Raw genomic sequence first — 12329 nt, 5'->3', positions numbered from 1 at the left:
TCGATAGGATTACGCCTCGCCGGTGCTTGCAAATCCCTGTTTAACGTTCCACCACACCGCTACCTTTATTAAGAAACCGTGTCCCACATCCTGAAAGAATTTTTCGACTAGAAGAATCGATCGTTTCTTCCTCTTTCCCCTGGATTTCCTTATATTTTCTCTTCTTGTTAAGTCGATGATTCAAACGTTAATTAATCTTCCAACGTACGTAATTTTTGACTTTTAGTAATTTTAACGTCGAATCGAGTATAACCGCGGGTTCCAAAATTCGATGTACTCCACTCGATGATCGACGGGTAGAGTTGTTGATCTTCGGCCCGAGCGCAAAAGCAACAAGTTTCCGCACCTGCGTCGAATCCGCCTGTTATTCAATCATCGTAGTAGCATCGTTGCAAAAAAAAAAAAATACAAATATCGTCGTTTCGATCCTCCTCTTTCGGAGATAGATGGATGATATTTCGTAATCTGACGGATCTCTTCGTAGATTAGGGATTATTTCACAAGTTTTTGCGCGCTTAACGCCAGGGAAAGAGGGAGACAGGGCTTATCTCGAGCGACAACGAGCAAGAATGGTGTAACGACCCACTTCTGTATTTACGTATGCAAGAGAAATCCGACTAGTAATCACGAAGAAACGAAGCCAGTTGTTAACTTGAAAGTTGCGACGGAATCAAGCGCGATGATTAAGCGAGGAAGGGATAATCCTTTCAAGAGTGACTAGAGCAGAAACTTTTCTGCTGATCGGTGTAACAGGTTTGTCAGCTTTCAACATTGGGGGAAATTGATAAGAGACAGGATGCGAAGATGACTCTGTCATCTTTGTGGAAAGTGAAACGTACGTACGTACGTACGTACGGAGCAGAGAATCCGCTAATGGAATCCTCCTCGATCGATTTCCGTATCGAGATTCCCTTTCGGTATCCGGAGGCCGCGCGTCAACCTCTGATGGACGTTTCGATAATTATTTGTGGGGTTAATTACGTTGCCATTATGCGTACGTAATCGGGTATTATTTATATCACATTTGTAGATTTGTAGATTTGTAGATTTTGAAACGTAGATAGATTTTTCTTCTACAAGTTTCATAAACGATATTATAATATCTTCAAAATCTTTTTAAAACTTGACACGTAGAAAGTGACGAATTGAGAGAGTATGGTGTCCGAATTCAACGAATGAAAGTTTTTTCTCGAGAACCGGCTGACGGACGTTTAAGTAATTATTTATAGATGTTAATTACATTTATATGTACGTGATGGCGTATATTTATTTGTAACGAAAGCACATTTGTACGATGATAGATTTTGAAACAAATTTAAAACAAATTTAATGTCTCTCCTTTCGTTTTTAAAACTTATCACGTAGAAAGTGACGAATTGAGAAAGTAATCCGAATAATGTGGCCGAGTTCAACGGCGAATGAAGTTTTTTTCTCCGAGAACCGGTTGATGGACGTTTAAATTATTTATAGGTGTTAATTACATTGCCATTTATACGTGATGGCGTATATTTATTTGTAACGAAAGCACATTGTACGTTTGATAGACTTTGAAACGTTCGATCGTAATTAAAGCTCGTAAACAAATTTAATATCTTCGATATCCTTTATCGTTCTTAAAATTGATCACGTAAAAAGTGACGAATTGAGAATCCGAATAATGTGGGCGAGTTGAACGGCGAATAAAAGATTTTTCTTAGAATCGGCAAGAGTCCCGCAGAGAAAGATTTCCAAGAACGAGAGAGATAAACGGAGAAAGGGGCACGATATATTTGCCGCAACCTAATCGAACCTTCGTGGAAAAACTACTCCAGTTACCGCGAATCTTTGGTTCGGTGGTCGACTAAAAGGTAGCTTTCAAGATTCGAAAAGGTAGCGGCACGAAGCAGGCAACCGAATGGCAAGCTACTGGCAAGTCTCTCTCGTACGGAAAGGAAGCGTCCATTAGTCTTCTTGACGATTCAATTCCTCCGCAAATTTTTTTTTCTTCTTTTCTTCTTCCCTCCCCCTCCTTCCTTCCCCCCGTTTTGATTCTCCTCGACATCGGTTTAAATCCATCGCGTACACCACCCCCGCCAGACTCGTGGACCAATTTACGGCAAATCGTCAATAAGCGATTCGAATTTCCGGTGAATTTGATCGCAAAACAAAAACAGTGATTGCAGGAAACAAATATGATGGCATGAAGTGTAAACGTCGATATTGTTTTGTATCGAATGGGCCAGCCGTGTTTGAATGGTATCGCGAAAGAATATGATTGTTCCAGTTGTGTATCGCGGCTAATATGAAATTATTGAATCGTTCGGAAAGGAATGAAATTTCGATACTCTGCAGCTCCCCGCATTCGCAATTCGTTCTCTATCGCCATCTAAATTCGATTCGTAACCAATCGTCGAGCGAAACATTTATATATTCAAACAAATTAAATCTGCAAAGTTAATTTTACTTTTCTCCACTCGATCATTGCCAATTTTCGCAATAGACGAAACTATTTACCTTCCAATACAATTACTTTTATATTCTCCAAGAGGAGAATACTCGTTCGAGGGTCGATCGGTTCCCCTTCCATTTTTTCCACATTCTTCCTCTTCTTTTTTTCTTCGTCGTCTACTCGAACGCCTATCGAGAAGTCGATAACGTACTTTCGACACGCGATCTATTCGTCCTCGTTTCCAGCGCAGCGATAATGTACCACCCACACGCAGTTGTCGTACATATTAGTTAGGTGAACGAGCTTAGCCATACTCTCAATAGCCCAACTAACTTCGTCTTACGTAAACGCGGCTTTAAAGCCCGCGTTTATCCTGCCCATGAATCACTTATTCACGGTTCCATCGTTTAGATATTCGCCTGTCATAATTCAAAAACGTATTTCGCGTGTATATAATTTTTCTCTTCTTTTCCTTTTTTGACGCAACGCGTAACTCAACTCAATAAAAAAGCGAAAATATTCATCTTTTGCGAGCAATGTATCTTGGACGAGAAAATTATTCGTAGAGATTAATTTTTCAATCGGTAACTCGTAGTGATCAAACTCGTAGCCTTAATGACTTGGAAACAAGTTTCCACAGTTTTGGTCGATGCGTGTAGATATATTACAATACGCGGATAAAATGATAAAGCTTGGTCGTTTCTGCTCAATTCGGGGCAGCGAGGAGTCGCAAATGCTTGTAATCTTCGTGCACAATAGAGGGGAAGAAAAATTGTTGAGAAAATACGGTGGAGTTTTCTACCCGTAGACAAAGACTTTTCTATATTTTCCTTTTGGACGGCCGTTATGGAGGAGAAAAGAGGATGTTAGTCCACGAATCAACCTCGTCCGGCTCTTTCTTACTTTATGTATCTGTGCGTTACAGCGATACGTTAAAAACTTCTCAGGTTTCTCGCGACAAAAATTCTATCTCCGTGTAAATCTGCGACGACAAAAAGATTATATTCCCCTCTCCCTCCCGTCCAAACTCTTTCGCCTTGATTACTTTCGGTTTGCGGATTTAGCGAACCGATGCGGGTTTCGTTGATTGCGCTGACAAAATACAGCATGTAAGCAACGTCGGTTCAACTTGTTAACGTAATAATGGAAGTACAAACTTCTACTCGCTTCTCGCGTGGAGTATCCACTGAACCGTTTCGATTTCATATTCCACGGATAAAGGCGAACGGAATCATTTACATTTTCATCGAGTCCAAGGCTCGAATAAGTAATAAAACGATCGACGAAATATCCGTATATGTACATGTATCTCCATAGTTTATTCAGAAATTAGCTCGAGCTGGGAAAAATATTCGCGTGGGTCGCAAAAAAAAGGAAAAAATAAAAAAATGGAGGAAAAGTACGGCGACGCTATCCGGTTATATTAGAACATTTTTATACCCACGCGCATATATCCCCTCCTATTTGCGTGCGAGCGAGAAGCTGGAGCGGGTGAAGGATATTTTTCGACGGAGTCGACGACACGTAAAAGGAAGCGTGTCAAACCGTTGCGCCACAATACATTCTAATGACTGTAGCTTCGCAGCCAGGCCACAACGATTTTCAACCCTTCCCGCCGTCCTCGTCCCCGCCGCCATTCTTCTTCCGCCGTGTCGTCTGCACACACTTTTCCACCCATTCCGCGCCCTTTGTTGCGCGCCTTCGTCTTTCTCTCGCTCCCAACCTCCTCTCCATCGTCGGAAACCGACGGTCCACTCGTTCCCTTTCCCAACCCGCCCCCGCCTCTCTCCTTTTCGGCCCGCTACTCCGCTTATACTATTTCCTCCAACGTTTCTCGATTATCGGCCAAGAGAGAAATCTCGGGAAGCCTGCTATGATCCCTCGTGCATATATTATTCAAGCCGGTGATCAGGCGGGAAGAAGAAGCACGGGCGAGGTATCAATTTAACCCCCCTCGTTTACCCTCTCGAGAAATCGTTACATATTAATTCGAACTGGGGGGAGGGGGTATCATTTCGAGTATTGGAATATTCGTTTCCCTGGTCGTTAACGAGGCTCGCATTACCATCCCGGCCACGAGTCAATTTGTTATCCCCTCGGTGAAATTCGATTTCGTATTATTTTCGATTCGTTATCCCACGCCCGTGTACATTCAACTCACGGATCCGCAGATTTATTAGAGTTGCCCGCTCGCACACCGGATCCACTCGCGAGCCATGCACGTTTTTACTCCGCGGATCCGTTCGTGCATCCTTCCACTCTGTCTTCCTATCGACCGACCCCCCCCCGTCTCCGCTCACTTTCTTCATTCTCGAGGCCGTGCCACGAGCGGACGCACGCCATCGCAGCCCGCGCTGGTCACTTTTACCGCTCCATTTAGCCGCCGCGCCGCGATCGCTCTTCCGTCAATTTTGAAAAATCGTTCTCGCTCCAATCAATTTTCCAATCAATTTTATCCGACCGTGTAACACAATCGGCCAATCTTGCAAATAATAATCGATCGCTCGAGTCGAGTCCTTCAAGTCGGTCCGTTGAATTTTTAATAGTATAATAATAATAATAATAATAATAGCTTATCTAATATCACGTGTCGGATGTTTACTTTGCTCCATCTGTTATTGGGAATTAGTTTTAATTTTAATATTGCTGTACGTTTAAAAATTAAACGAAAGAAGAAAAACAAATTTAGATGGGGGAGAAGAATAGGTGTCCAGATTCATCCCGTCCCACTTTTTTAATTTCGCCGAGATTGTATCGCCTGTAAAATCCAATCTAACCAGCTAGTCCAGCATCGCGACGTCGCTCGTCGCGAGAAATCAATTAGAGAAGCGGAGCTTAAGAAAAAGGAGGATATTTATTACGGGTATATACGAAATTATACCGTTATCGAGTCGATTTCGTTCCGTTGATCGAACCTTCCCTCGTCGAGGGGGCTAATGGACAAAAACGAAACATCGGACAATCTAAATATTATTTCATCCAAATATCCGTGAACGTGTTAGACGCACACGCCTCGAGATACGATTAGAACAATTTTGTACCCGTTTGTCCAACGATGAATGGACGCGATTGGAACGGCTCGCCTCGATCCCTTTAAATCGAGTGACGCGCTTTTAAAGAGTTTAGCAAACCGACCCGGCGGCATTGGGGTCAGACGCGACGTATCGCAGTGTCCCGAGTCGATATTTTAATCTCCGCGAGCGCGCCGGATTGTAGCCGGGCACCGGTGAATAAAAAAAAGGAACAGGAAGAGGGAGGGGAAAAAGGGAAAAAGAGGAGGAGAGGAGCCGGAAAACGCGGGAAAAAAGAGCGAGAAGTTTGAGAGAGAAAGGGATGAAGCGAGGGTGGAGGGCATAGCGAACGATTGCTAAGATTTATTATTCGTTCAAGAGAGGGGGAAAAAGGGGTGAGAAAGAACGAATATTAGCGAAAAAATAACGGTAGAAAGAAAAAAGAAAATGGATATACGAGAACGAATATCGCCGGCCGCCATTATTTTTCCCCGAGAGAGAACGCAACGCTTTTTCTTCTCCGTTCTTATTTGCTTAAATTAACTCGCGATGCGTCGCTCTTTTAGAGAGAGTTAATTCGTTCATCGCTAGATCGAGAACTATTCCTTTTTTTTTTTTTTTTAACGTATAATTGGTTCCTGGCTAATATTTATCCCTCGATCGACGGTTATTCAATTATTACGGGAAAATTGAATTTCGTTGTGAAAAAATGGAACGTTGATTGGTTGCAATCGGAGGTGTTTAATTCGATCGAAGTTGTGTTACGACTTGATCGAAACTTATAACGCGGTTTAATTTACGACTCGACGGATTTTCGCGCGAGAAAACTTTTTGTAAAAAGAGAAAAAAAGAAAAAAGAGAAAAAAAAAGAGAAATGGAAAGAGAAACGAAACGAGCCGAGTCAAAGGAACGATAAACAGATTCGTATCACGATATTCTAATGGAAGACGAAAGAACTCGTCAGATGTATAATATATATAGATGTCAATATACCAATCGTATAACACAGCATATCGGCAACAACCGATATGTGAATCGAAAAAAGATAAAATAACCGCGCAAAGAAAGTTGGGGAAGCGAACAGGAAGAGACGCAAATTCGAAAATCCACTCCGCGTCTCGAGAGTATCGGCCTTTGAATCGAACGTGGATCGACGAAAGAGGACGTCGTAAAATCGCGAAGCGAGCGTCGTGAATCAACGACTTTGGCTTTCCTTTTGGCTCGGCGGCGAGAAAAAGGAAAAAAAGAATCCACATTATTTTCTCCCCTTCTTCCCTTTCGGTAACCAATTGCTCCTTAATCGACGAAAGTGGCTTTTCATCGGGTTTACGAGTTGGCCGTAAAATAGGTGGTCGCGCGCAAGGGTAATAGAAAAGGCGGCCGCTTTTAAGGGAGCCAATTTTAATATCGCAAAGCGTCCGGGGCAGTGGCTTAGAACAACGGGGCTAATTGGTTACGATGGTAACACGAGGGTTGGAGGAATTAGAGCGGATCTTAATATTCCTCGCGCCGGACACTACTCGAGGACGAGAATTCCTTTCGAATTTTCGAATCACGAAATTCGTTCCTTCGTCACGTCTCGCCGCCGCCTTAACGCCTCGCGATTACCGCCTTATCGCGGCCGCGACTACCAATCCTCCTCTGTAATCCTTTCTTCGATTTCATCCCCCGCGCTTTCGCCATTCGCTCGTGCCAAATTCCGCCCATTTGTCGGGGAAACCAGATAATACTCGCGTCCTGGAGCTTTTTCTATTTCGAATCCCTCTTTCTCTCTTTTTCTCACGTACACACACACACGTTCATCCGTTAGCTCTCATCGTTATCTAACTCGGGCTCAAGAGGCGGAGGACATGATTTATACTGTCACTCGTACACGCGTCTCCGCGAGACGAATGATCGTGTGCATGGGAGAGGGGCCGATCTTAGATCGGATAAATTGGATACGAAAAATCGAGCATTTTAATCTTTTCTCGCATTAGCATATATATGCGGTTGAAGTAAGTCTTGGAGAGATGGACTGTCGGAAGAGACGGACGAATATTTTTTAACTTTTTTTTTTTTGACAATTATCTACGAATTATTTACGCTACTCATTAAGAAAGATTTTTCTTGAGAAACGTAATTATAACTTTTCTTAGAATTTTCTTCGTATCCTTTTTTTAATCGTTAAGTCGTTAAACATTTGTTTCATTATGTATGTGCGTTTATCGTAATTATATTAATACGTAGAAGAAATGAAAGAATTATATAGTAGTTCGTTGAAATTCTCTGTTAATTACATTAACATTCTATTTATTCCGCTTTCTGCACGTTTGTCGGAGAAAATAACACGATAAATAATGAGAATAAAATTCAATTATTTTAAAATTTTCATTTAAGAATGTTTCTCTTAGAATTATCTTATACATATAGTTTCATTTCATCGAACTATTTTTTCTTTTTTTCCAATTTCTTCTTATATATATATATATATATATGTTTTAAAATTTTTTTATTCAGGAATGTTTCTCTTGGAATTATCTTGTACGTAGTTTCCTTTCGTTGGATTACTTTTTTCCCCAATTTCTTTCTATATAGTATATACGTTGGATATTTCATTCCATTACTCAGCTTGATAAAAAGATAAAATTGGCAGAAGCTTCAATGGACGACAGATTTTTCCTCATTAGCCTCCTTCGCTCGGCCATGACACTGTTTCAACAGGCTTTGACGTAGAAACCTGTATTAATCGTCCTTAACCTTTGCAAATCGATCGACACTTACTTCTCCATACATAATAACCACCATAGACCACTCATTTCGAATCCCTCCCTCTCCTTCATTAACCTTTCCATTACTTTTTCCCCTAAATATTCTAAGAAATATTTTAAGAAAAAGAAAAGAAAAAAGAAAAATCAGTTCATTTTCTGAGTCAGTCAATCATCAATCAGACCAATCCGTCCGATTTAAACAATTGGAACTCGATTCTCGATTCGTCTCGGTTCACCGAATTCAGCCCCGATCGATCGATCGATCGACCAAATTGTTCGATCCGTCGGCCCGATGGCGAAACCACCGCGCAAAAATTGCCATCAAAGCGTGATCCGCGGTCGTTTACTGTATACTGCAGTTTGCACCTCGGTTATGCAAACGACGATATAACGTTGATTATGACGAACCGAGCTCGACCTCGAGTTCCGAGACCTCTGGCAAACAATGAACGAATGGGGAGGGGCTAAATGATTTGGTAATTGGCGTAATGCCCGGTTGATTGCGATTTCCTACCGCCGATTCGACCGATCTCGAGATATTTTTCTCCCTTTCCCTTTTCTCCATTCCCTTCCGGAGGAAGAGCAGGGTTCTTGTTCGGTGAACGGGAAACGGAGCCAACGATTTCCAGCACGGAGAAACAGAAAACTGTGTAATCGTTAAACTGTAATGGGAGAGACTCGCCGAGTTCCGACCACCTGGAAGCTGGTCGATTCGCAATCACCCGCCACGTCCTCTCACCTTTGACCTCGAGACGAAAGCGGCGGAAGATTGGGGGAGGAGAAGAGGGAGTGAGAAAAGTCGAGTCGAGTTTTTGCCCTTATCCCGTCGGCATATGGAACCCTGGATTCTAGATCGAAACGTAACGCGTTTAATTGATGAGGAGGGAGGGAGGGAGGAGAAAAGTTGGGCGCGCCATTGTTGTGCGTTAAACTCGTTTAAAAGTTGAAAGGTTAAGAGGCGAATATCAAGTAGTATTTACTTACTTTATCGTTGTTCCGCCTCCCTGAACGAGGCTGAAACTTTACATTATTCTGTAAATAATCTGGCGTGAAGCGTTTCGCGCGTTGTTCGGAAAGTAGGTTTTCCCGACTTGGAACGGAGAGGCGTGCATTTTGTACGAGGAGGATCGATGCGTGCCACCATTGAAATAAAGAGCGATATTGCTCTTTCGAAGGAGAGAGAGAGAGAAAGAGAGAGAGAATAGTATCGTAAGGAGATGGTGCTCGTTAAGCTTTTCGACTTCTTCTTCTTCTTCTTCTTCTAGACCTATGCGTATGCCTCGCCTTAAGCGACGATCCTTAAGTGCAACGATGGGAAATTGAAGCGGCAATTCGGCACATCTGGTAATCCGCGTTCCATTATTCCATTCAACGTGGGATAATTTTCTTTTTCTTTTTTTTTTTTAACTTTATACGCGTATTACGGTTACGATGCACGTGGATCTATACAATAGCAAAGTAATTTGGACCTGAGCGATTCCCAGATAACCAATAAACAAGCGTGCAATTTCATTTTGCAATTTTCAACACGTTGCAAAGCAATAACTCCATAGATCGAACGTAGAACCGCAATATGAGGAACAAATTACGCTATTATTCAAATAACAGCGTTATTATATATATATAATTCATAAATATACACCATACATCCACGTTTCAACGGCGAGAAATCAGTAGAACACAGAAATATGAATCATCGATATTAAAAATATATTTATTGCCGGCTTGAGCAACTTTTAAATTCTCTATTTAAATTGGTTCTCGTAACGGTGAGAAGCCAACAGGAACAACAATTCCCTCGATATCGAAAAGCAACCGTCATTAAAATCCACCATGAAAATAACCTTCGTTCCTTCGATCCGTCCCTCGTTACCCTCGGTCGATGAACTTCCTCCCTCTGCCCACGTTTCACCATCGGAAATCCAACACATCCCAAATGGACAGCATGAGCGCGACGCGCCGCATCTTATCTCTCGTACGTGTCCTCGTTTCTCTCGGCGTGGCAAACTTATATTAATTTGCCTGTAACGAGGCGGAGGAAGGGGAACGGTGTCGAAAGGAGCACATTCCCAGGAGCGGCATCAATCCTCGACAAAAGTCGAGGATGGGCTCGGTGTCGCGGCACGGGCCGATAAATAATAGACGCGCACGTCGATATTATCCCCGCGGCAGCATTTTCGAGAGAGAGAGAACTATCGCGTGATTGTCATCACCTTTCGCTCCACGTGTCACGGCTGCCATTTTCTGCCTTGCTCTCGAGATAGAGGAGTAGCGTTTCGGATAGTGCGAGGCTTAGACTCGTAATCGTCGTGTCGGCCAAGAATTTATTCTGAGAAACGTTACTTTTTTTTATCTTCGATAACAAGGATTTCGTTAGAATCGTGTGCATTTTATATGGAAATTATAAATATATATTATAAATAAGGAAGAAAGTACAGTGAAGTTTGAATTTGGAATCGCTTCTACTTTATAACAGCGAAATCTCTAGAAATTTTAGATAAATCAAAAGTAATAGAGATTGGATTTCAATCTTCCCATTTTAAATATATGAACGTCGATAGCAATAATCGTGACTGGTTAAATATTTTCTACTTTGAAATGCAATCTTCTGAAAATGTTGGAGAAAATTGCGTCGAAAGAATTCAAAGATAAAAGTTTCTCCGACAATTTAAATATTCGTTCGAATAAATACACGTTCCGATATATTTGCAATAATATAATAATAATAAAAATACATAAAAGAAGATCTCTGTAGCGATTCTTTCCGTTCGGTTGCAGGTATTCGATAAACACAATCGAGGATACATCACCGCATCCGATTTGAGGGCAGTGCTGCAATGTCTCGGCGAGGACTTGTCGGAAGAAGAGAGTACGTATTTGCCACGATTGTGTATATTCAACATCGTGTTTCGTTTGTGATACATTGTCGATGGTTTCGGGCTTTCTATTCTTCTCCATTGTTTGACGATGTTTTAATATTTGATTCTTTTGTTCGAAACAAAAAAACAAATCAAATAAGCACGCGCAAACGAATCGAGAGGTTGAATAAATAAATCGACGGTGCAAATAATAGTAATAAATATATACCGAAACATAACAGTATATAGTATATACAGAATCAAGAGATATGTAACGTGACATCGGTTGAAGAGCTTTTATCGTAGAAAAGCTGGAATGGAGTATGATAGCTATGGAAGCATAAAAGTATTCGACGCACGAATGTTCGGCCAGTTTAAGAATCTGAATAGAGTCGTGCATAGAGCGATATATCGCACGATTTAAAAATTATTTTCCACCGTTCTTCACAAGATTGAAATTTTTCTACGAAAGATTTTCACGATCCGCCGCCCGTCAACTGCGCTGCGCGGCTGAAGTTCACGAAGCGGGAAGTGGAAGTCTAAGTAAGCCCTGCAAAGTTTTAAAAACACGTCCTTCTCTCCCTCCCCTCCTGGTTTTAACAAATTTGCCGTTAGAGAGTTTAATTCAATTGCAGACGACCACTTAAGAGGCAAGTTAATTGCACTCAACCGATTCCAAATTGATTAAGCAAAGCGGAAATATTGATTCGACTTTCGAGCAAACTCTCGAGCGACTGGGGGGAGGGGAACGACGAAGTAACATGCCTGCCGAGACAAAAACTTGAGAGAGAGAGAAAGAGAGAAGTTCGTGGAAACTTTTCGCTCGACAGCAATTTCGAGCTTGTCCTTCGTCCCGACAAATCGATTCCAATCTTGCGTCGTCTTCGCGCGTCGCTTAAAACGCGGGAACGGAGGATCGAGCAACTGTCGCGGCGGATTACCGCCACAAACTTTCACGGATGCGCTCCCGGAATCGTTGCGAACCCTCGCCACGCCAAACATCCTTCCGTTTATTCTCATAAATTTCTTCTCTAAGACTTCCCCCCTGGAAGAAATTTCTCTTTGGAGATATCTGGATTACCGAGCGTGTTATCGAAAAAAGTGTACTTCGTTTCGAAAAAAAGCAAGATAGACTGTTCTAATATCGCTCCAAGGGCGAACAAATCCGTGGAAAATGAAGCGAAACAAGGGAAGGGAACAACGGGTTGGCTTTATTATTATCGCGGAACGCAAAATAAGATTTCGTTCGAAGAAAACATTCGTTCTCGTTGCTTCTCCCTGT

At 42.1% G+C, this 12329-nt stretch overlaps 1 protein-coding gene across 10 annotated transcripts in view; it reads left to right on the top strand.

The window, feature by feature from the left end:
• The window catches only part of LOC107996620 (calmodulin-like), a 48830-nt gene that overhangs the window by 30395 nt on the left and 6106 nt on the right, over nucleotides 1-12329 (top strand). For all 10 annotated transcript variants that reach the window (XM_062071146.1, XM_062071147.1, XM_062071155.1 and 7 more), the window contains exon 5: nucleotides 10968-11058. In XM_062071146.1, coding sequence (XP_061927130.1) covers nucleotides 10968-11058 — 91 coding nt within the window. The remainder of the gene's footprint in view (nucleotides 1-10967; nucleotides 11059-12329) is intronic.

Source organism: Apis cerana, linkage group LG2 (assembly GCF_029169275.1).
Source record: "Apis cerana isolate GH-2021 linkage group LG2, AcerK_1.0, whole genome shotgun sequence".
Lineage (NCBI taxonomy): Eukaryota > Metazoa > Arthropoda > Insecta > Hymenoptera > Apidae > Apis > Apis cerana.
Note: the sequence above shows the minus strand (reverse complement) of the source record. Positions and strands in the feature narration are given on the sequence as shown.